The 26,610-nt window shown below is 41.6% G+C and overlaps 1 protein-coding gene across 1 annotated transcript in view; it reads left to right on the forward strand.

Annotated features, from left to right (window-relative positions):
* Positions 1-26,610, forward strand: part of adam9b (ADAM metallopeptidase domain 9b) — a 42,120-nt gene that overhangs the window by 14,099 nt on the left and 1,411 nt on the right. Inside the window, exons 12-21 of the mRNA XM_084323796.1 lie at positions 7,660-7,831; positions 8,256-8,345; positions 8,507-8,702; positions 10,261-10,369; positions 12,454-12,637; positions 13,409-13,495; positions 14,731-14,836; positions 16,294-16,426; positions 26,088-26,181; positions 26,563-26,603. Of these exons, the coding sequence (XP_084179922.1) occupies positions 7,660-7,831; positions 8,256-8,345; positions 8,507-8,702; positions 10,261-10,369; positions 12,454-12,637; positions 13,409-13,495; positions 14,731-14,836; positions 16,294-16,426; positions 26,088-26,181; positions 26,563-26,603 (1,212 nt within the window). The remainder of the gene's footprint in view (positions 1-7,659; positions 7,832-8,255; positions 8,346-8,506; positions 8,703-10,260; positions 10,370-12,453; positions 12,638-13,408; positions 13,496-14,730; positions 14,837-16,293; positions 16,427-26,087; positions 26,182-26,562; positions 26,604-26,610) is intronic.

The raw sequence follows: 26,610 nt of genomic DNA on the forward strand, positions 1-26,610 counted from the left end.
GACCCCCACTATTATAGGAGGTACAAAAAAATGTTTTTAAAAAATTAAATATATTATTTTTGTATTTTGTATTTTATTTTTTTATAATTTTTTAAACAAACACAAACAAACATGACGACATAAAATTAGATATACAAGCATTAATTAACAGTGCACATCCAATGAAATCACCATTTAAATAAATGTCTTATACAAGATATACACCTAATACCTGCTATCTAATACCCTACATACATATGCTCTCGCTCGTCCGTCCCCCCCCCCCCCCCCGGGCCCCCCCTTGGATAATCCATCCATTATCATTCGCTCCTAACCAGGCACTACAATTATATGCTAGCTTTTATTCTCTCCACCACTTCTAACCACATTGTAATTTTGGATTCACTGAGACCCAAAATTCTTGCTGTAGATATTTCTAGATAAATCACATCGAGATATGTAAGAATCCAGACCTTCCGGCACATTTTTTCCGGTTGAAACCATCGTGATGCTATCAGCTTTTTAGCCGCTGTGATACCAGATAAAACCAATCTCTTTAGCTGTATAGGTACTGCACACTCAAAAACATCATTCAACAGTAATACAGAGGGGTGTACAGGTATATTCAGAGTTAAGAGATTTGATAATTGCTGGGTCACTTCTTTCCAGAATATCTTAACAGTCCCAGTACATGTGCATAAATGTACCCTCGTCCCCATTTGTACATAAGGAGCATTTAGAGTCTTGTTTAAGACCCATTCTGTTCAGTCTTATAGGATTCATGGCGGCTACGTGGCGTAGTGGGCAAGGCGCTCGCCACGAATGCGGAGACGCTGGGCTCGCCTGTTCGAGCCCAGCGCTCCACATTGCTTTCAGTTTAGCTGGTCGTTCATACTAATACACATTGGCCGTATTAGTGGGTGGGAAACTGATGGGTGAGGATCGGGCGTTGTGGACAGCGACTCCTACAGGTCGGTTGGTGCGCCTGCGCAGTAGAATCAGGAAGTGTCGGAGGCAGCGTGAGCCTCCCACGCGTTACTCCTCGCCACTGAGAGATCGAGCTGCGCAGGTGAAAAGATGCGACTGCTGTTACCTCAAGTACCGGAGGGGACTTGTGCTATGTATGACTTAGTCCACATTGCAGCCGGCTTGTGGGAGGCAAGAAACAGCGTTCGTGACAGGGGAGGGTTGAATTGGATGATACGAAATTGGGATGGGAGAAAATGTAGAAAATGGGAGAAAAAGTGGATAAAAAAAAAAAGGAGTCAAGTATGTCATATGAATATAGTTAAGATTGATTTGTTGATGGTCCGGGTTCCGTGATGCAAGACGAACATTTGCCCAGGCTTCTTGCCAATCAAAATCTATTTCCAGGTCTGGTATATCCCTCCTCCAGACTGAGTCTAGGTGGAGGATTTCATACGAGGACGTTAGTAATTGATGATAAAAATCTGATACAAAACCTCTCGATGTCTCTTCCATAGAAGAATTTGTGGTATCTGTGGTGTACAATTGGTATCCTTAATGGGACACCGTGAGCCTTCAAACATAACAATAACTGTGCGTAAAAATAATATGTGGAACTGGTGAGATTACATTTTTTGTGTATTTCCTCATAACTACAAAAACCCTGTTTGTTGAAAACATCTCCTAATGTGTGTATGTCCTGCTTTTCCCATCTTGGGAATCTTATAGGTCGTGTTCCAATCAGGAGTGCATTGTTATTGAATAAGGGAGTATGATTATGCCATTTATGTGGGTTAGAATTTTTTTTTTGTGTTTCACGCCATATCCGGATCGCATGAGTAATATAATGGGGCCATATTTCAGTTCGCATTGCTTAATTGATAATTTGGTGTATACTATGTCCTGCAGTCTATGTGGTGCTACTACTATTATTTATTTATTTTTTAATAAAATATTAAAAACCAGGAAATTTCTTGTTACAAAGACTTCATTTCCTGCATTCTGGTGCAGATTTATTTTTATTTGTACCCTTTAAATGCCAGTGTTTGTGATGGCATCACACATTATTGTTAAAAAACAGGCTAGCATATGTATGATTAGCAACAACACTGATTTTGATGGATTTTCAGTTTTTTTGTAATGTCAGATTGAAAATAATACAATATTTTATTCAACTTCAGCCCTGATCATAACACCACATTCATTTTATAATTCTAACCCTTTAAATGCCAGTGTGTGTGATGTGATGGCATATATTTGCAATATATCAAATGCAAAGTAGATTTTTCTGGGGGGGATTATTACAGGCTAGCATGTGTCAATGATTAGCAACAACAGTTTTTTGTAAGGGTCCCGCCTCCACCAATCACATGCGGCTCCCTTTGTGTGTGTGTGTGTGTGTGTGTGTGTGTGTGTGTGTGTGTGTGTGTGTGTGTGAGCGCAAGAGAGAGAGAGAGATAGTTCTCCAACTTGTGTGAGTTGCAGTGATCTCCTGGTTGTTCCCCACCTAGGTTATCTAACTATTGCGCTGCTGCAACTAGAAATACTGGCCTGCCCTGCTTCTAAGTTCAGTGGCCTGACTATAATAAAAAAAAAAAAAAATTATTTTGGATAAAAAAATGTGAAAATCATCTGGCGACACCCCCCGCCCCCCCCCCCCCCCCCCCCGCTGCGGCTCGCGACCCCCACTTTGGGAACCCCTGCTCTATATGTATATATTCTTTTTGTACAACCAGGGGTCATGTCTGCTTCACATGAGCTGTGGAAACATTCGGTTCATTTACTGTTTTTCTTATTTTAAGACTGGTGAGGGTCTTTAACTGTTTACATCTTTAACTCATTACGTTATGGGGGGAGTGGGGAGAGGGGCGTCTACATGAATCTATGATCCCAATAGAAATGAATGTGAATTTGACTTCCGGTATGGTGAGCAGGGAGTAGGACGCGTTTTTCCCTCTCTCCCTCATGTTTTTTTTTATTTCTACGTTTTAAGACTCCAAAACCTCACAATTCTTGTTTATATGCTAACATAGATATAGCTAACTAAGTATTTATCGTCGCAAAGATGACATCCAAGACTCCAAGACCAAAACGGGGCGATGTTCCGAACGAGGAAGAGGCTGACGATACTTTTAACAAGGCCTGGCTGGCCACCCTGCTTGAAAGCCACAAAGAGGCTATGACCACCGAGTTCAGAAAAGCCATTACCGCTTTGGAAAATAAACTTGACCAAATGAAAACGGACGTGGCCGACAATGTACAGCGGGTCGATTCCCTGGAGGAGAATGCAGAATCTGTAAGCGAAAGAATTACGTCGCTGGAGGCTACATGTGCGGATCTGAGGGCTAGCCATGCGGTGCTAAAGGCTAAGGCGGAGGACCTCGAGGCTCGAGGGCGACGTAACAACCTTCGGATCATTGGACTACCAGAACAGATTGAGGGCCCGAGACCAACATCCTTCTTCGCCACCCTTTTACCCCAAATTCTTGGGGCAGAGACCCTCCCTAACCCTCCAGAATTGGACCGCGCACACAGGTCTCTGGCAGCTAAACCGAAGCAGGGTGAAAAGCCTAGGCCCGTTATCATCAGGTTTCATAACTATCAAACTAAAGAACGGGTGATTCGGGAGGCCAGAAAGAGAAGAGCGGAGATGCTATACGACGGTCAACAAATTGCTTTCTACGAGGATTATACCCCGGCTGTGTTGGAACAGCGAGCACCGTACCGCGATGTGATGGCACTACTTTACAAGCGGGGGCTGAGGCCTAGTCCCCACTACCCTGCTAAACTGATGATTACGGAAGAGAGCGGGGACAGAATACGCTTCACGTCTGTTGGGGATGCCGAAGCGTACCTCAAGGCCAAGTTAGCCTAGCGTGGACGGCTACCCAACGTATACCCAGTGGTAAACTAATCTGACGCCGGGAGCAATGAACAATGAATGTAGAATGCGAGACTGAATTTATAGACATTGGTTGGGCTACATTGGTCGACTGCGTTAGACCTGATAATTAGACCTCATGGGGGGATGCTATTGACATTAAGCGGACTGGCTTCTGAAACTGAACTCTATGCTTCCCAAACAGCCGACGCGGATAATATTTTGCCCGTATTTCTAACGCCTTTTTGCTTTTTTTCATTATTCTTTGATAGCCCTTATCTTACATATGTCTCTCTCTCATTCAAACTGTAGACGTTCCCTCTGTTTAGGGGCTGCTAAATAAACAGAAGGGATCGGTTTGATAGGATAATGAAGGTTCTATATGTACGCGTTAGGAGTACTCAAGAGACTGGGCCTGAATTTACTAGGCCATTTACCTAGGCCCAACGGACACTCGGGGACAGCTGAAACCAACGCCAACAACATTAGACATGATTACGACGTACTGAGTGTTCGGCTGAACTTGTGGACCTTGGCTATATTATTATAGTGCTCAGTCACTATAGATTGTCCGCCTATGCCTCAGAAGGGGAATATTGTTATTTCAATAGGAGGGACTCCTTCAAAAGGAACCCTATGCCAACCAGGTTGCTATAGCCATGACCTTGTGAATGATTGCATGCTGTTTTCTTCTGCTCCCTATTTTGTATTTTTTGTTTTGCCCCCCCCCCCCCCTTCTTTTTTATTTCTATTTTTATATATGTATATAATCTTTTTCTTTTTTTTCTTAACTTAATTTGTCTTTTATTTTGTATGGATTTATTTATATACATATGACTCTCTATGCAGGGTGAACATATTCAGGGTGCACATGCTCCTCTTAATATTTGAGTGTCTCAATACACATAAACCGGATAGTATCTATTGGGTAGTGGGGGTTGTGTATGCATGTTTCAAGAAGCACCCAAGGTACTGACTGAACCAATTCAATTTGCACACGCTTCTTTTTACTGTCTGTAATAGAATAATTGTGATCGAATATCAATTAATATGCTTGCTATACACACCTAAGAAGACATTTCCCTTGGACACAACTAACACTGTCTGCCGTCATGACATCCTGTGTTTATCTTATTGATATGCCCATGATAACCCCATTGTACAACGTAGCAGGCCTGTCTGTGACCAAGGTCTGTTTTATATTCACATGTTAAACACATAATCACCTTTGTTTCCAAAGGCCTGATATATGTCCCAAGAGTTTCAAACTGATGACACGAGACTCACATTGCGACACAAAGGAGACAATTGACCCTTCAGACACTTGACCTTTTTGCAATCTCTGCCAAGCAGAAACATTCTACGAAACCCACTGACTACAAGTGTTTCTTACGACCCTCCAACTGTCAAGTTCACAGTTTTTACATTGGGCCACCTTCACTTCCTGAAAACACACACACATAGACACGCACACACATGCACACACATGCATGTGCACGACAATTGACCCTTATGCGATCTCTGACAAACAGGGACTTCCTCTATGAAACTAACTGACTACAAGTGTTTTACGACATGTCAACTGTCTCAGGTCACAGGTCAAGCGATGCTGCAAAACAATGCAACACCCCACTTCCTGAAAACACACACACACACGCCCACGCATATGCAAGCACACACACATAGCCGTGCACACACGCACATACATACACAAGCACACACATGCACGTGTAAGCATAACACACACACACACACACACACACACACACTTTCACTTCCTGAAGTCACACTCACACACACACACGCTGTTGGAGAATGCTATATAAGCTCTGAAACTCCATCTGTCTATACACATGTTGGCACCTTGCTTTGCTGTCTGTCAGTGTGTGTCCAGCCCTGTGTGGCTGCCCAAATTAAAACCAACAAACGTCCATTTGTTTCCGTGTTAATCTTTATTTCAACAGCTACACTTAAATATTCCAATACACTGTCTTAAGGTATAGGTCGTGCTGGAGAAGTTTTCTTTCTGTGTTTTTAGTTCTTTCTTTACTTCTTTGTATCTAAATATTTGTGCATGATACAGATAGGTCTGATTGATACTATTATTGTTTTTTTTTTTTTTTTTTCAGTAGCATCTATGCTGTATGTTTGGATGTTTTGCAGATGTGTCTTCAAAAACCTCGGTGTGGGGGGATGGGGTGGGTATGAGGGAGGGGAAGGGGAAATGAAAGGGGAAGAAAAGAAGAAAAGATGGAGAATGTATAATATTGACGATTGTAAATGTATGTACTACTTTTCCTGCAATAAAGAAGTAAAAAAAATAAAATGTATGTGAATTTGACTGACTGTAGCGGTACATAGAATTGCATTACAAGAGAATAAAATGCCTTTTTTTTTCATTAACGAAAACTAGACAAAAATGTCATCCGTTTTCTGTGACTAAATCTAGACTAAAACAAAAAAGACAAAATCGAAACTAAAACTGACTAAGACTAAAATGCTCAGACCTGTAGTTGACTAAAACTGACTAAACGAAAAATAAATGAAGATGACTAAATATGATAAACGAAAAAGGAGCACTTGACACAAGACTAAAACTAAAATGAAAATAGCTGCCAAAATTAACACTAGTGGCTCGGATGGACATGGTGGTGGTTGGATGGGGGGGCGTGTGGCATTGTGGATGGTCTGGGATGGCACTGGGACCTTTGGGACGCTGTGGGGGTTGTGGTGGGTTCTTCATGCGGAGGGTCCCTGGGGTGTCGGTTGAGGGAGTTCAGTGGTGGGGACTGGCTGGGGTTCGTCGGGGCGCATAGGGGAGTCTGGTGTTCGGCTCTGGGGGAGGGGTTTGGTTGGGTGGTCCGGGTGTATTCGTGCTGGTTGTGTTTTCCTTTGGTCGTGACATGCTTTATCAGGGGGTGTGTCTTGGATGGGGATGTGGTGGGGATTGATGTGTGTCTGGGGTGTTTGGGGGACTGGCTGTTCCGGGCAGGTTCACATGCTTTCGAGCAACACTACTTATTTTATGCCTATTATATCTGCACTTTCTACATTGCACTACGTTTATTGTCTTTTTATACCTATTCTTATGTCTGCACTTTATGCATTGCTTTTATTCTGTCAACTGTATGCTAATTTTATGCCTACATCTGTATGTTCATTTTATGCAATTTGCTGTGAAGCACTTTGAGCTGCAATCCATGTATGAAAGGTGCTATATAAATAAAGTTGTTATTATTATAACATTGATCGCAATCTGCTCTGCTCCAATTTTGTATGATTATGTACTGGAGAAGGAACAACAAATGACAAATAATTGTGTTTGTGTTCATATACACTACTATTACACATCGCAGTGTTTATCTTAACGGTGATAAACCAGCCACCCTGTCTGGAGGAGCAGGCACCCTATACTAAATGTATTTAATTTAGCAGAGAGTTCTTGGGTTACATGCACTTCACGTTGGTTCATAATTCTTTTTACACCTTAACAAAGAATGATTTCCGGGGGAAACACCAGTGTGCTTGTAACGGTAGTCACTAGGCAGGCACTTCACGCTCTGCACCTGCCCTCTGACGGCCTCGAACCGCGAACCCTCCGCTCACCAGCACCGTGTGACCACGTGTGTCAATTACCACGGTCTTATCCATTCTGCCACATGAAAAGGATCCAATTCAGGTGGCGAAGTGCTGGGTATTTTCTACTCAGGAGTGCGTTTACACCAAGCGGCTACTATTGCAAGGTGTCAACCTCTTTCCGACGCGTACGTACAGGACAGGTGTAGAGGATACATGTAGGGTTTCCTGTAATGTTTGTCCTTCTCACCCTGCAGCGGCACGACGAAATTCAGCACGTGTAGCGGGCAAGACTTCGAGAGGCTAGTCCGCCGCGGAGGGGGTGTGTGTCTGAAGAACCAGCCTTCCCCGTCAGACGTGGAGGGCGTGGCTAAATGTGGCAATGGCATGCTGGAGGAAGGCGAGCAGTGCGACTGTGGCACACCTGAGGTACGGTGTTATTGCACACCAGACACACCTAGAACACCTTCTCAGAGGTTACCCGGGCGCCTTGGTCACGTAATACTCTGGTGTCTGACATGACACCGTTTGCACTCATTTCCAAGCTATGTCCCTCACTGTTACTCGGTCTCTCCTGGATAGAAAGACAATAATTTGGCCATTGGTTGTGAATGTTTCAGTGTCCGGATCTCTGTCGACATGTGACGTTTTCATAGTTTCAAGATTTTTGCACACGTTCATTTACTTGACAGTTATTAGTAAATGAGTCAATTAGTTTGAATATGTTCACCAAGGATGTCTGATGTTTTTGGATGTGTGTGAGATTATGTGTAAAATAAATCAGCATTGTTCTTTGTTGAAATGCCCCTTTGAGGACATTTACCTTATTATGGTCTTTGTCACTGTTACGCAGGAGTGCAAGAACAAATGCTGTGATGCAGCCACCTGCACATTGACCCCTGGGGCGGCCTGTGGTCAGGGAGAATGCTGCAGCAACTGTCAGGTCAGTTTCACTTGGACCGAAAGCAGGATCTACGTATTATTGTATTGAACAGAGGGAATAATAACTTTGCAGTAGTAGTAGTAGTAGTAGTTTCAGTCATACCAGTCATATGCAAAAAGATACTATCCTGTCACCGCTGAGTATCGTGTGTCATGTTTCAGGTCAGAGTTGCCGGAACGCCATGCAGGGGATCTTCCAATACATGTGACCTGCCGGAATACTGTAACGGCACGAACCCATTCTGTCCAGATGACTTCTACGTCATGGATGGCCTGCCCTGTGAAAACGACGCAGCGTACTGTTATGGGGGCCGCTGTCAGACGTATGGCTACCAGTGCAGACATCTCTTTGAAGAAGGTACTGTATATACTGTATGCCAAAACCCGATCAATCTTTCGCCGTCGACTAAAAACACACTTCTTCAATCACTATCTGAAATTAATTAAATTCCTTTTTTAAATAAACACTAACGGTCTTATACTATCATGTACTCTTCCTACTATACTAATATGTTTTTACTTACTACTATGCACTCATCACTGCAGCCCCCAAGTTTCAGTACTGTTTGATGAACATTGTTACTCAGTTGTAAGAATTGTGCCCTTCCTGCTAAATGACAAAATGTAAATGTATATTCCATAAAGGTGGAACTTGAATTGTCTCTCTGCCAAATCTCTCAAAGTTGGCATGCATTGTAAAATGACAAAGCACAAAACCGTGTCACCCCTACATGTGTATATCACCCCTACGTGTGTCTATATCACCCCTACGTGTGTCCATGTTGCAGCAAAACTCTTGACAGTGATTGCACCAACACATATCACACTAACCTGTTTGGGTTGTTGGCTGAAGTAGTGGATAAACCTGTGCTTCTCAGACCCAGTGTAAGGAGAGCAGCATGGCTGCTAGTGGGGCTTATAGACTACGTTCACACTGCAAGCCTTAGTGCTCAATTCTGATTCATTGCTGATTTTCTGTTCACATAATTTTTTAAACATGGCCAAGATCAGATTCCAGTGTGAACTGGTCATGCTCCTGAACTGACCCATATATGTGCAAATGAACAATAACAAAGATCGACGTGAAGTTCGTGAACATGGAGGACACTGAAGTCACCAGTCTATGGTTTAATTTACAAGTTGATTGGCCAGGTGATTTGTGAGCAGATGATAATGGGGGCAAAGAGGAGGTGAAAGAGCCATTTCTTCTTAAACACTAAATGTGCTTTCAAACACAGACCGGTTATGATACATCCCCTCAGATTTTGCATGTAGAGAAGTATACCACCTCACTGGCCCTCCACTGACTACCTCCATCGCAGCTATCTTCCATGTTTGTATTCACTGAGTGACTCCCGAGTCCCGCCACAGAATTGTCATGAATGTCAATCTAGAGTGACGTAATAGTCACATGATGTCCGACATGACATCAAAATGAGGTCGTGTTGCAAAACATCAGACCTGTATCTGATTTAGGACCACATTATGAAAGTGGTCCAAATCAGAATTGAAAAGATCAGATTCTATGCGATTTGTGCTGTTCACACTGTTGTGAAAAAATGTGATCTGATTTGAGTCAGTGTGAACGTAGCCTTGTTGTTAATATTTTGTAAGCGAACGCAGGACAATGTCCTTCAAGGTGATGATTTTGGGATGCAGAGATAGGCGGGATTCATCACAAGCTACCTTATCGTCAAGTGACCACAATTTGCCAGTTGAAGCCCAGTCTGCAGCACCATGGGGAAAATCTCCAGAGCCTGAATTTTCACAGGAATGAATAGTTAAAGGAGCACACCAAAAAACTGTTGATTTATTTTGCACATAATCTCACACACATCCAAAAACAGTTTTGCACACATTAATTTAGTTGTAGTTCCTTTCTCTGACATTTGACATGTTGTATCCTTCATGCGCAGATGCAGTAAAGGCAGCAGATATCTGTTTCCAGCATGCTAACACACAGGGGAATATATTTGGAAACTGTGGAAGGGACAGTTCAGGACACTTAATCAAATGTTCTGTTGCGTAAGTATTTTTTCTTACCTGCTTCCTTGTTTGTACTCCAAAGCCACCAGATATAAATATTATAATGTCTGGATCAATCACCTTTAAAGGCCCTAATAGGAGGATTTCCACCTGAACACTTTCAGTGCCAGCAGGGGGCGCACGATTTGAGTGCCAGCGCTCTATTCAATGAGAGGGCGAGCACATTTGCGAACGCATAAACTACATCTTAAATTATGGCTATGTGTCTAATACGCCCGTCGCTTATCAATGACTTGTTTGGGCGGCTACATGGCGCAGTGGGCAAGGCGCTCGCAACGAATGCTGGAGACTGGGCTCGAACAGGATGCCTCCTGTTCGAGCCCCGCTCTCCACATTGCTTTCAGTTTAGCTGGTCGTCCACAGTAATACACATTGGCCGTATTACGGGGAGGGAAACTGAAGGGTGGGGATCGGGCGTTGTGGACAGCGACTCCTACAGGTCGGTTGGTGCGCCTGCGCAGTAGAATCAAGAAGCGACGGGGGCGGGGCCCCTCCAAAGCCCAGACCTCCGACGCTGAAAGATCGAGCCGCGCAGGTGAAAAGATGCGACGGCTGTTACCTCGAGTATCGGAGGGGACTCGTGCTATGTACAGTATGACTTAGTCCACATTGCAGCCGGCTTGTGGGAGGCAAGAAACAACGTTCGAAGACAGGGGAGGGTTGAATTGGACGATATGAAAATTGGGATGGGAGAAAAATAGAAAAAATGGGAGAAAAAGTGGATCAAAAAAAATCAATGACTTGTTTGCAGTCAACATTGTCGAAACGGATTGTTTTTTAATCAGTACATTTCCGTTTTATACCATTTTGAAAAACGCTAGTTTTTGGAGATTTCAAGAAAGAAAAAGAGATTCTGCAGGAATCGCCCTTTAGTGGAATACACAAAACACGTTGTAATTTTTCGGCCTATTTATGAATCGTTTTCAAATAAACGCTAGATTATCAATAGTATATGTGTACTTATGCACGCTAGAGAAGCGGGCTGAAAAATCGATTATCCATTTCCTGATCAACACACACACACACGCACACACACACATATGAGACACGCTGAGATATAGGTGAAAAAAAACTGATTATCCCAAGACTGGTAAAATAAGATTCCTTACCTCAGATCAGATGTTCTCCAAAAAGATTATTCCAATTCCTGATCGCCATTCCAAATATCGATCGTGTTTATTGATCCAACGCTGGGTACTGGAAACACATACCGGTAATCCACGCTGTTCTGAGGGTCGGTGATGACTGCAGTAGGCTCGGGTTACATGCCTGATAAGTAAAATGTGGATTCCGGATTCTTTTTTTCCCATCCATTTCATTCAGTCCAATCCAATGGGTGCAATACCATCCGGAGAGACGATAGGGGGCGGTATTTTCCCTGTTCGAGCTCAGCGAGAGTCCCAATGGTAACGTGAGGCTAGATTGATGAAAAATTTATGGAAATCGCTAATAAAAAAAATAACTTAATAACAAGATTTCTCGTCGTTGGCACTCAACCATTGGCATGAACTAACAAGATTTCTCGACGTTGGCACTCAAAGTGTTAATATACAGTATATTGTTGTTAATTCAGTGTCCATACCTTGGCAGGATTACTGCAGAAACATGTAGAGAACGAAAGACAATAATTGACGACACCACAAGGAGTCCATTGATATCCTCCGTTTTGTATTCATATTGTGTGCGACGGGGTTCTGCTGAAGTTATTACGGCTCAAAGGAAGCCCTTCCACACACACACAACCTGCTTTATCAACAAAAATAACTCCACGTTCACAGTTAGAAAGGCCTGTTCACTCTCCCCTTGTCATCAAAACAAATTGGACAAACGGCAAAATCATCACGCGACGGGGTTTACGAAAAATGTGGTCTTATCATGAGAATCAGGCTACCAATTTCTCTGGCAATGGTCTCATTTTGTGTACTGTAATTATAAAAAGGTGTCATAACCAATCTGACATTATATGATATATATTGTTGAAAATTCTTGCATATTATTGCTATTGTTGCTATTATTACCTGTTGAGGGAAACTGACTGATGCATTCTATCTGCTGGCCTGCAGTAACGCCATGTGTGGGAAGGTGCAGTGTACCAACGTGGACGTCAACAGACCGCCTCCCGGTGCCCACGTCAGCATTCAAATAATCCAAGGGTCTAGCTGTGTGAACGCAGATTTCAACCTTGGCAGCGACGATGTGCTGGATCCTGCCTACGTTAATCCCGGCAGTCCCTGTGGTAAGGGAAAGGTAAGCATTGTGTGAATCAACGTTTGGTGCGTGTGTTTGTTTTTAAGGAGTGTAAACATGAAGGAAAGGGAACAAATATTATTTGAGACGTTTGAGGCGCACCTTAGCTTGGGGAGCCATCAGGACACCCTCTGATTAACTGTTATTATGAAAGCCTACAATAAGCCTGGTATTCCGGTGGAAAAATAATTCTCATTCCTTCCCCTGATGCAGCCCAATGTAGCACCAAACAACTACCGTATTTGCTATGTGAAGATATAGAGGAGTAATGTTGTCCTGAGCGGAGAATGACGTCACACTGTGACGTTATCTGAGCTTCTCTGTTCTTTGCTTTGGTAGGCGGCCTTAAGCCACACATGTGAAACTGGTGCCCCTCCCTACAACAGACTCTTCCCATGTCAACCAATCAAAAAGAATGCTATTGTGAAATGCACTTTGGATAATGTCACTGCTAGTTGGGTGGTTCCTGGTTCTCTGCTCCCCATTTTCACGTTCTCTTTTTCCACGTAAAAAGGGTTCTCTAAAATATGTTTCTGACAACATTTTAGGAGAGGAATAGGCAATACAGCTGCTGAATCCTTTTTTGTCATTTTGGAACTACATTGCCTAGTTTGACAGTTTGGTCCAAGTTTCGTGAGTGCAACTTTATTGGGAGGTGTGGTCGAAGCAACCCTTTGTTATGGTCTGAAGCAGGTGTAATAGTGCAACATCTAGTGGCTGAAACATGGACCTTTAAAGCTTGGATTGCATTAAGATGTATGTTTCTTGCAGGTGTGTCTGGACTTCAATTGTGTGAATGCCTCTGCTCTTCTGCCCAACCTGAACTGTGATGCCCAGAGAACCTGCAATGGTCGAGGGGTAAGACCGTACCTTTTTATTAAAGGCATAGTTCCAAATGTTATTCCAGCCCTATATATTATTTACAGATGATGATGTTGATTGGTAGACTTCTTTCTCAGCACAATCCATGCTGTTCCTGCGACTGGCTCCGGATAGTTGGGCAGAAACCAATGCAGAGTCAAAGGGGTCACGCTCTTGTCTGTACAAGCTGACTGAGGCTCACTGAAATGTACTGTGTGCACTGTGGATTTACCGTTATTGGCTAGTCAGTAAAGTTGTAATTTAATCAAATTATGGTGGAAGGAGGAGATTGGGGACGGGGGGATTATATAGGATACCTACGTACACACACAGTCCCACAACATTAACCACTGAGCAGCTCTACTGGAGCAGTTGGGGGATGCCTTGCTAAAGGGCATTTCGATTGCAGTTGTTTATGGGGACAAACAACTAATGACCAAATGAACAACTGATGGGGACCATCTCATTCACCCCCCATCCCACCCTCACACACACACCTAGATTTTCCACATCCAGGCTTTAGGTCACATGCTTGTGTCTCTTAACACCAAGGGAATTATTGTCTCGCTTTACTCGCATCAGTTTGACTCGCGTCAGTTAAACTGGCGTGAAGACATGCTAGTGCCTTCAGTCTCAACAGAGTCTCTAAAAGGTGACCTATGTATAGGCTACAGAGCATTCAAAGTATTCCATTTCATACTAAGATATACCTGTATTCGCTCCACCTCGCCGTGTCAAAAATGTCTCGCTTGAGTTGGAACTAGGGATGTTCGATATTGGCTTTTTTACCGATACCGATATTGTCCAACTCTTAATTTCCGATACCGATATCAACCGATGCCGATATATGCGGGGTTTCCCCCCCCCCCCCCCCCCCCCCCCCCAAAAAAAACAGAATAATTTCAGGTATTTAACATTACATATCTCTTGTTGTGGAATTAACACAGCATTATGCATACTTTTGACAATAAATAAAATAAGAATGTGTTCTTACTTGCTTGCCTGGGTAAATAAAGCTTAAATAAATGTAAAAATAAATAAATAAATAAAAATAAAATAAAAAAAGATTTTTTTGAAAACCGATACCGATATTTTCCGATATTACATTTTAATGCCAATATCGGTAGGCCGATAATATCGGACATCCCTAGTTGAAACGTTTTCATTTGTATGCTTCTAAATGTCCCGTTGTGTCTGAACACACTATGACAGTGTTGTGACGCTCTCCTCAGTTATGTAACGACAGGGGACACTGCCACTGTAATGATGGAAGGGCGCCGCCCTTCTGTCGCTGGTCAGGAAGAGGAGGCAGCGTCGACAGTGGTCCTGCTCAGATAGGTGGGTTTCCTCCACTGCTTCTGTTCCCATTTACTTTGCAGTGGCTGATCCTGTATGCTGCTGATTTACTGTGCGCCATCTGGCCAGAGAGTACAAGTGGAAACTAGCCCTTGTGGTGAACATGTACAGAAATGTTAATTAATGTGCACTGCCCTCAGTCAAATATACTACTAATAAAATAAATATATAGTCAAATAAATCAATCACCTGGTACAGCAACATGGTGACAAGTGCAGTTCAGTTTTCTTCTCTCTTTCTCTAATAGACCTATTTCAAACCCCACCCTCTTTTCTTGATCCTCCCAATCACAACTGTTTGTGACAGTTGTTTGTCTGAGGGAAGCAGCAGTTGTGATTGTAGGATCAAGAAAAGAGGACTGGTTTGAGAGAGGTCAGTTGCCTCTGCCCTCAGACTACTCCCTCAGTGTCAGAAATGGCCTGTTTTATCTTCTTCCTGCTGGTAGTGCCTGTCTATAATATAGATTTTTATTGTAGGTAGTCAATCACCTATCGGGGCAATATGGTGACTCACTGTGACCATTGCAGTTCACTGTAGTCTTGTTTTGTTGTTGTTTATCTTCTACTAGAGGTATGTGGAGACGTCATATGTATATGTATGTATATGTGCAACCAAAGAATTATCTGTTTCTGTATTCGGATAGAATATCGGAAGTGGGTGTGGTTTATATCGGAATGTCTTTTTTTATGGGAACATTAGATTAAATGTTGGATGTTAAATCTGACAAATGTATTTTCGAACCTGATATCTATTGGAAATGCAATTGTTGTGCCTTCAAAGCATCACATTTATTTAATATTGGCATACAATTAATTATGCATAAATATTTCTACGTCCTCATGATACTGTACTTGTCATTTGTACTTATGCTCTCTCTCTTTATTTAAAATGTTTAACTAAACTAAGTTAATACTTAATACCCCCCCCCCCTTTAACTGAGGGACATTGAACAATCAGAAACTGAAAAAACAGTAACAGTAATAGTATACTTTAAATTTTTTATATAAAAAGAAAATGGTCATCCATTTTTACACAACCTGTAGATGATTACGAGCCAAAGATATGATATTTAGCACCTGCAAATTTCGTAATTAGGCTATTCATCATCATCATGTATGAATAATTCATTAAATGATAGACTTTAGAAACAAAATCTTGAACATATTGCCAATATGAATTTATAGAAAAGACATGAGCATTTTCTCTATATTAGTTTCCTACACTCAAGTAGGCTATCATTCTTAAACTTTTTCTGCCTTATAAAGCTGATTTTGTTGTCAGAACATCACACAAATATTAGAATTGATTAGATTAGTATGGTTTTGACGGACGGCAGAATAATAATATTAGACATCTGTGTAATAAAAATATGTGTCCATCTCATTATCCGTGCTTTCCCGAATTCACATTTGGAATATCTCCCTACCTTCTACCCTCAGACTACTCCCTCAGAGATGGCTTGTTGATCTTCTTCCTGTTGGTGGTGCCTGTCGTGACCTTCCTCATACTGCTGCTGCTCTACATCTTCAAGAGGGACTCCCTTGAGCGCTGCCTGAAAAGAAGCCTCCGCAGGTGAGTGTCTACTCTAAAGAGTAATGCCACCTATTTTAAGAATTCCTATAGACCTTTTCGCTGTATACAAACATACCGTGTTCGAGTCAATCCGCAATACCAACTGAGTCACGTGACGCCCCGGACCTGTGCGAGCTTCTGCACTAAAAGAATACGATGGGGCTCTATGGAGAAACCCCTAAAAGTTGTTTCAAACGAAAACGTCTGGATGTCATTTAGCCAAATCAGCATGGCTGTGAGTGTGAGTCTTTCACCTTTTACATATCTAGCGTTGGCATGGATTGATTGTTTAGATCGCTAGCATGGCTAACAAATACAAATATATTGTAGTCTGCTCCATTGTTCTGACCAGGAGTACATTCCTTTCTGCCCCGGTGATGCATGCGGCCTCGCGCACACTGAGTCATGAGGTATACAGCGAACAGGTCTATATATATTCTTCCTGTTCCCCAGGACAGTTCAATCAGTATTTGTTGTCAATCAGGTTAGACTAGAGTATTGCAGAAGTATTTGTAGAACTCTGCAGGGAAGCCATCGGGTCCAGGTGATTTCTTGTTAGGCATGAGCTCAAGTGCATTGTGGAATTCTGTTATTGTAAATGGTTTCTAAAGTGCACTTGCTTGGTCTTCAGTTCGTTGTGGTGAATCAATATTGTTTAGGAATGTATCAATGTCTTCTTGGCTTCGTTCATGTGTTGATGAGTATAGGTTGGTATACAAAATATTGGAAAGTTATTTATTTCCTCAAGTGTCTGTACGATTTCAAGTTTTAGTTTTATTTGTCACATATAAGGTACATGTACATTACAGTGAAATGCTTGGTTCTGTATGAACCCCCTAAGATTGTGCTTCATACAGTAAAAAAAAAGTGAAAAGAATACACTATACAAAATATACAAAACTAAAGTACAAATTGCAACGATTAGGTAGAGATGTAGTGCAAATATTTTAGTAATAAATAGATGAAATCTGGTGTATTGTTAAAAAGTGTTTAAAGTGAATGTGTGGATGTGCAATGAATGTAGAATGGATGGGTTCGTGTTGCATAGAGTCAATTTTCATTTCATTTCAAACCTTTATTTATACTCGTGAAAGCACTGAGGTTTCCCTCATTTACAGTGATGACGAGTTAACAAAGGACACAAATATCATAACAGTTAATAATTACAATGAATTACAATTACTACAATGATGGATTAAAAACAATTACATGATTCAGTACATAGGTCAAGTGCAATGCCTTTAAACTCCATGAATGACGGGAATGTTCCGAGCTTTAGAGTCTTTTGCAGGGTATTCCATGTGTATGGAGCATCGTAGGAGAAGGCAGATTTTCCAAGCTCAGACCGAACTCGAGGCACCCTGAGCACAAGCCGATCATTCGAACGAGTTTGGTAGGTGACAGCACTCCAGACCAACAAAGATGTAATATAAGGTGGAAGTTTTCCAATAATTGCTTTGTAGATAAAAAGATACCCATGATAACTACGTCGCAACGAGAGAGATGGCCAGCCTACCCTCTCATACAAAAGACAATGGTGAGTATCATATTTGTCACCCTTAATAAATCTTAGGGCGGAGTGGTAGGCAGAATCCAAAGGCCTTAATGTAGACGCAGACGCATGCCTGTAAATGACATCACCATAGTCCAATATTGACAAAAAAACAGCCTGTATAATTCTTTTCCTACAGAACATAGGAAAACTAGCGCGGTTACGGTACAAGAAACCAATCTTTTGCCGTAATTTTGTAGCTAGGTTATCTATATGGAATTTAAAAGAAAGTTTATCATCCAGCCATATACCAATGGGCCTCATGCATGAAGCGATATAAGAACAGATTTCGTTCTTAACTAGCATTTCCTCTTACTTTGTTCTTACCTGGGATTCAGCAAAGTTTTCTTATTGTTGCTTTTTTCTCAGGCAAGAACAAATTATAAGAGTGGTCGAGAGCACTCTTACCGAAATAAGAAATTCTTACCCCCCCCCCCCCCCCACACCAAAAAAAAGAAAAAAAAGCCTACTGTAACTGAGGGGTACAATTCCCTGACTGTATTACTAGATATGATACTTACTACCACTACCTTTGTACTTAATATTCGGCCACCCAGTACACGGCATAAATATATTATGATGAACACTGTCACGTAGATGAAACGGATCCAACACAAATGTACGAATTAGAAATAGGTCTTTATTTCTACACAGCGATGGTGTGTAGAGCAAGCACTTAATCAAATCAATCACATTTATGAATGGGAATTAGTATGCACTTTTATGGCAAGAGTATTCGTCGGTATATCAATAGAGAATGTCCAATCTCTGAAGGCGCAGGTGGTACATATACGACCTGGAATAGTTAAGGAATAACAGCAATGGTACTTTAATGATTATATACTGGATACACTAGGGGGGGTTAATCCGGTCGCTTGTAAGCCGACAGGAGTAGGAAGGGGGGGGGGGGGTAGAATCCGGCTGCCTCATCCGGCCAAGGGTATCCCAGGTGAACCCACTGTAGTGCCGTTCAATGCGCCGGCGATCCTTGGACCACAGATGAAAGCAGGTGGACTCTTTGTGGGCCGGCGTCCTCCGGTCCACGGAGGAGAGACGTGAAGCGACCTCGTCTTGCAGAGCGTCTCCTCACCTTGCGTCCTCTCCAGGGGGGGGGGTTCCAACACACGGCAGTGTCGGGGGTCTTTATCCATGGAATAATCAACGTATACAAAGCATAATCCGTGCCTGGGAAGGCGGGCTGTCGTCGGTAGAATAATCCGGTATACAGGTCCACTCGCTCGTCGGCTCTGGGGCTCCTCGGGTGCAGCTTCACGTGGGGTCAACCACCCTGGATAAGCAGCCAGTTCTCTGCCCGAAACGATGGGGTACTGACCACGGTAGTATTCTCACCGCACGAAGCACTATATATTAACAGACTATTATTAGCTTAATAGACTACGTCCAACTCGACGATATAGTGCCAAATATGACTATTCAAATATTAATATACACGATGTCTCAATACCGATGGTAGGCGAACTTGGCCTTACTCCCACACGTGGCGTCGCGGGGAGGCTTTACGTCTGTGACTCTATTGGAGGGTAAGAAACTGGACTGAAAAGGAAGTCCTACTTTAGTAGCGCAGTATATATACGCACTATGAACAAATAGTCCCATTAGTGGTGCGGTAGCCAGATTCCTACGCGGAACTAGGACTTGTTCGTACATGTTGAGCGGTACGTTTGAACTGGGTCTGGGGGGTATGGCAGCCTGGCACCAAGGTCTCGACCAATAGTAGAATGGAGACTATTATGGGATGTTCAGTAGGCTAGAATGGATATTCAATGCATATTGTACAAGGAATATACAAGGGATATCAAGGAATATTAGAGAATATACAAATACAATTAAATATATATATATAAATAAATATATATATTCGGTTTAATCTGGCCCTTCACAACACCTACCATTGGTTAATTGCCCCCAAATACGACTTTAAAAATACAGAACTTTTCAATAATAATAATAATTATTATTATAACTTATTGCGTGCGTTCTGTCTGAAATGGATTATATATTGCTGTTAGAACAATTATGCTCTGGCCGCCCAGGCCATTGATCGATTGAAGATTTTATTAACAGATTGCAGAATGGGTACAATACAGTACAGCTCAATACACACAATTGTTAAGGGGAGGCAGACCAGAGAAAGACTTTCGTCTTGTTTACATCAGGGTCCCCCATTTTCAATTCATCATAACATTTATTATTTACGAGACCATCTTCTTGGACCAAGTAGGTTTCGTCGATAATCCAATGTACAGTTCCCCACCCCACCCCACCTACCCAACCTCCAATGTACAGTTTCTACATCAAATGTATTTACTCTCTTTTTTTTGTAACTCTTTGTATCACAAACGGTACTGTATTTGTAAATCTGGTATGTCATAAATGTCTAGATGTAGCAGTACTGTCTATCGGTATGTCATATATGTTATGATGAATTGAAAATGGGGGACCCAGGACCCTGATGTAAACAAGACGAAAGTCTTTCTCTGGTCTCCATCCCCTTAACAATTGTGTGTATTGAGCTGTACTGTATTGTACCCATTCTGCAATCTGTTAATACAATTTTCAATCAATCAATCAATCAAGACCCAAGGCACTGCGTTCCGTTCTCAGAATGGATTTGAGAGAGATGTGTCATCCAGTATACAGTACGTGTGTATGCGCGCACTGCTGGAGGTGGCCAGAAGCGCGCAACTAGCCAACTACTATTATATTACTATATTAATACAGTATATTCCACTATATAGCTATAGGTGCTGTATGATGACAATACATTTGATTCCTATCTAATTTTGATCCATCGCAAAGCGCTCCAGCGCTTGAATACGGCCGGGGGATCCCATGCAGACCCACGGCTCTCGTATTATAATGAGCCCGCGAGGCGTGTCTCTGTATGCAAATGACTTGCGCGAGAACGCGCATCCAGTTTAGAATGAGTGGGATTCACCATTCCAAAAACCTGGGTAAGAACAGATTTGGACTTTAAGAACGGTGGCTTTTCTTATTGTTTGATTATGTCGTTAATTTTGTTCCATTGTATATTACCCTGTTTCTTTTTTTTTCTTTTTATATCGTTAATCCTGGCTTATATTACAGTCATAATAGTTTGCGCTGTTTTCTCTCATGCTGAATAAAGTCAAGCGGAAAGAAAGTCCCCCACTCGGCTACACAAACGGTGACACAAACACAATGGTATTCACTCACAGCACATGTTTATTGGCATAAACAAATTATACAAAACAGTAGCCTATAGCTATGTATACAATTGACGCCTGTTCCTGATGGAGACCGGGAAGTGCTGACACACTCTTCTGCTCCCTTCACCTTTATAAAGCGTAGACAACTGTGAAGTGTTTTGCAGCCGACTATGTGAAACTGGAGATAATGGAATGCAGACATGGAGGTGAAGAGACGGCGAGTGTTCTGTCCTCCCAAGGGAACACACAAAACCAATCACACAGTACAATGGCTCCTGTGGCCTCGATGATTCTAAGTCATCTCAACACAAATCCTTCACTTGTGTCAGTTATCGGTTTTTGTGTTCATCAACTCAATAGGGCAGGATACGCTGATCCTCCCTTAGGGTATGCCGACACTTTTTTCAACAACTATAACTTTAGAATATATTCATACAAAAACAATAAAGTCCAGCCTCAATATGACTCTGCGGTCATATTAGCGGAATTAAGCGCTTTTAAGTACAAAGCAGGGGTGAGTTTTCCTATTCAGGTTTTTTACCAGACTATATTTTATTTTTTTCTGTTACGGGTTTCCGCCAATAATTACGAGCAAACTTGTAAGTGCATTATGGAAAATGGTATGATGTTATCTGCAGTCCAGATATGTGCTAGCAAACTGGCACCACTGCCCCGAATAATCTTTGTAGTTAGTTTATAAAACATATTACCATCCAACAAAATCTTAGAATTAGGCACTGTGAACCAAAAGTAAGCATATAAGATCAGAAATTGCAGAACATTCTAGCTTTAAACCGTGTTCCAGGGACCCACTTTTCTACTGAGGGCAGTTTGTTTATTAAATGTTTAGATACATTTCAACACTACATGTAGCTGTTTAGACACAACACAATGTTTCCACACTACAGCAGGTGTTTAGACACAACACAATGTTTCCACACTACAGCAGGTGTTTAGATACAAGTTACAACACAATCTTTCAACACTAGGTGTTTAGATACAACACAATGTTTCAACACTAGGTGTTTAGATACAACACAATGTTTCAACACTAGGTGTTTAGATACAGCACAATGTTTCAAAACTAGGTGTTTAGATACAACACAATGTTGTATCAACACTAGGTGTTTAGATACAGCACAATGTTTCAACACTAGGTGTTTAGATACAGCACAATGTTTCAACACTAGGTGTTTAGATACAGCACAATGTTTCAACACTAGGTGTTTAGATACAACACAATGTATCAACACTAGGTGTTTAGATACAACACAATGTATCAACACTAGGTGTTTAGATACAACACAATGTTTCAACACTAGGTGTTTAGATACAACACAATGTATCAACACTAGGTGTTTAGATACAGCACAATGTTTCAACACTAGGTGTTTAGATACAACACAATGTATCAACACTAGGTGTTTAGATACAACACAATGTTTCAACACTAGGTGTTTAGATACAACACAATGTATCAACACTAGGTGTTTAGATACAACACAATGTTTCAACACTAGGTGTTTAGATACAACACAATGTATCAACACTAGGTGTTTAGATACAACACAATGTTTCCACAATAGGTGTTTAGATACAACACAATGTTTCCACACTACAGCAGGGCCCTATTCCCCATACCTGGTTCAACTAAGTCGATCAAGAGTCCCATTATCCAGATTCAATTAACCCGATGTTTGAATCCGGGATTTTCCTGTTCCTCGAACGCTGATTCAGTCTCGTTAACTCGAACCAGACTTGAGACTCAGGATAATTGCGCGCGCCCACTTCAGCTGAAAAGACAGCAGATGTCGATCGCAGAAATCCTGATTTTCTAACGGCATTGATTGATTGATTGATTTAAAACTTTATTAACAGATTGCAGAATGGGTACAATACAGTACGGCTCAATAGCCTCGCCGACAAGTTAAATGCATAATCTATAGGCTAATTTTAAGTCCCTCATTACCCCAATCAATCAGATTATATTTCTTTAAATGTGCCTGCTGGCAGTAGGTTTATGGATTGAATAATCAAATGAGATCTTGCTAGCGAAAATAATTAGTTCAACTATTTCAGAATAAGGATACAGCTCTCTTATCCATTGATAGATGTATGGTGGATGTTTTATTTATCTGGCACCGTGGTCTGATGGTTTGTACTTATGCCTTTCACGCGGACGACCCGCGTTCGAATCCCCGTCTTTTCTAATTTATTTTCTTCTTTTTGCAATGTAAATACTTCAATTTGGTGCACTTTGAGAGCTATATAAAGAATGACATCCTCAATGCATGTAGATTTATAATATTTTAACTTAAAACTAGGCTACTTTTGCGTATATTCATTAATATTATATTCCAAAAGAATTATATTGGAAATGCGGGGTTTCGAACTCGGGTCGTCCGCTTGACGGGAGTGAGCACTAGCAGTTGCACCACTGTGCCAGACGGAATATATCCATTGTGTATCCATCAATACAAGAGTCCCGTGTTTCGAATATTTTTCTTTTGAATGAAGTTGTATCTCTTTATTCTCAAATGCATTAATGTGACGTCAACGGCTCATTCAATTGCTCAAATCCGTCAAACAGCGCATCTCATTCTCATCAGACATTTTAATCCCAGTTACAATATCACAATAACGTGTGAGTGATGATACAATTCAACAATCCTCAGATTCCTCGTAATTCATAATCCACAAAAACCACAATCCACGCATAGACACTTCAATTTTATGCTTGAATGAAACACAATCCGGGCGCTCCGTTAAGCAAATCTACAGCGGAGAATATATGAAACTAATCAGAGCCAAACGGCCGATAGGTTTCATTCATTAAAAATATCCCTGCGGGATTCACATTTGCAATGCGCCGTTATTAAAATAACCACATGCAGCGTGTATCGCGACTCCGAGCGCCGTATATGACGTGCATTATTTTATTTAGGACAAAGTAAATCTATAGGCTGAATATGATTTATTATCAACATTTAGTTCTATTATTATACATTTCAAAAGCCCCCTCTAGGAAAACGAAGCACAAAAACATAATTCAGAATGGTATAATGGGATCTAGACTGTGAGAAATATTTCAGGAAGCGAGCTGGCATTTCTTTGCGTGGGCGTGGCTATGGTTCATCCAGCTAACTGAACTTAACCCTGCTCCGGACCAGGTTCAAACTTTCTGATCTGTTACCATGGTGATTTAGAAAATCCGACTTCGGGGAACAGAAAGGTCCGGCTTAAGTCAAGCTATGCTGGAAATGATCCGGCTAACTCGGTTAGCCAGGTACGGGGAACGGGGCCCAGGTGTTTAGATACAACACAATGTTTCCACACTACAGCAGGTGTTTAGATACAACACAATGTTTCAACACTACAGCAGGTGTTTAGATACAACACAATGTTTCAACACTACAACAGATTGACATTAGGTGTTTAGATACAACAGTTTGAGATTAGGTGTTTAGATACAACAGTTTGACATTAGGTATTTAGATACAACAGTTTGACATTAGGTGTTTAGATACAACAGTTTGACATTAGGTGTTTAGATACAACAGTTTGACATTAGGTGTTTAGATACAACAGTTTGACATTAGTGGTGGAAGAAGTGCACAGTTCCTTTTAGTAAATATACTAGAATTACCTAGATAAAATACTACTGTGGTAAAAGTATTTCATTTTAAATTGTACTTAAATTCAGTAAAATAAAAAAGGAAAGAAGTCATTCATATTGAAGTATCAAAAGTAAAAGTACATATTTTATAGGACATTCTTGTATTTCAGTGCTTGGGAGCATTCAACCCTTGATCTATTGACCTCTGATGGTTATGTTCAAGTGTTCCAGTTAGGCTATGTGTCCACTCAAAGCCTTTTTTTCAAGGCGGACCGCTTTGAAAAAAGAAGAAAAAAAAGCTTCTAGCGTTTTTCTGGGTCTCCCCAGAGCTCGCGCCAGCCGCGGCTCTGCCCCTTCCTCGATGAGTTACATTGATGAGTGCGCTCCTTTCCAAAAAAGTTGAACTAGTTTCAACTTTATGAGTTGGGAGCGCTCCGCCAAAAACGCTGCCGTCGAGAGCTCATAAAACGCGAGGCGCGGCTCTGGGAAGAGGAGCGCGCCTGACGCTTCTCCAGCATAGAAATGAATGACAGAAAGGAGCTGACAACTCATAAAACGTCGGCTATGGACACAAGCCCTTATGCTGCTCTGATTATGTCCCTCAGGATTGCTGGTTTAAAATGATTAACATTTAAAAGTACTTTAATCTTCATCAATTCATGCCATGTCTTGTATGCAAAATATTGGGTTCACTAATGGGTTCAGATAAATGTAGTGGAGTACAATATTTACTTTGCAATGTAGTGGAGTAAAAATACAACAAGTATCTCGCTCTCCCCATCAGTCAGGTGCACGACTCCTCACTGTCCCTTTTGGAGCGTATTGGGCACCACCAACAGTAAGGGGCAACAGTGGCTCAGGAGGTAGAGCGGTCGCCTGGTAATCCGGAGGTTCCCGGTTCGATTCCCGCTCCTCCCGGGCAATGTGTCAAATTGTCCTTGAGAAAGACACTTAACCCTTAACTGCTCCCGATGAGCTGGTTGGCACCTTGCATGGTTGCCTCCGCCGTCGGTGTGTGAATGTGTGAGTGAATGGGTAAAATGTGAGGAACAAATTGTAAAGCGCTATGCACCATTTAACATTTACAAAGTTCCCTGAAATGAAAATACTCAAGTAAAGTACAAGTACCTCTGAATTGTACTTGGGTACAGTACTTGAGTAAACATAATTAGCTATTTTCCACCACTAACGTATGTCTACTCCTTTTTTGGCAATAGAATCTGACATAATTGCTTGCAAGAGAAGCTTTCACATGACAACTTATTTAATTTATTTTAAATACAGGTCACGCAATGCGGAAAATGGTCATTCAAATGGACAAACAAATGGCAACGCTCAGACAACAACACAGCGCCCGATGCAAGATCTTCCTGCTAAGGTAAACAAACGAGACAGGTTTTTCTATCAACTGTTGCACTGTGTACAAGGACACAACCACTATAACCAATCGTCTTTACACCTATATCACTATACATATTATACTATAACTCTGTACATACAACTGATTAGCACTACACTCAGTAGTACCAATTTGTATATTTTGTACCCAGTTTAATCATGTACATTGCTGTTGCACTTTATGGCTACATTTACACTCTGGTTGGATGCCAAACGTATTTCCTTTGTACTGTACTTGTGCTGTATGATGACAATACATTTGAATATAATCCAATCTAATCAATTGCGTTAAAAGATACATCTTAACGAAAGGATAATCGGGATAACGGCAGTTGAAACATTGTTTTTATATTCATTGCAGCCACACGGAAATCCTCCAGATTTCTCTGCTCCAGCTCCTGGGTATGAA

Source organism: Notolepis coatsorum (genome assembly GCF_963971535.1).
Source record: "Notolepis coatsorum genome assembly, chromosome: 10".
Lineage (NCBI taxonomy): Eukaryota > Metazoa > Chordata > Actinopteri > Aulopiformes > Paralepididae > Notolepis > Notolepis coatsorum.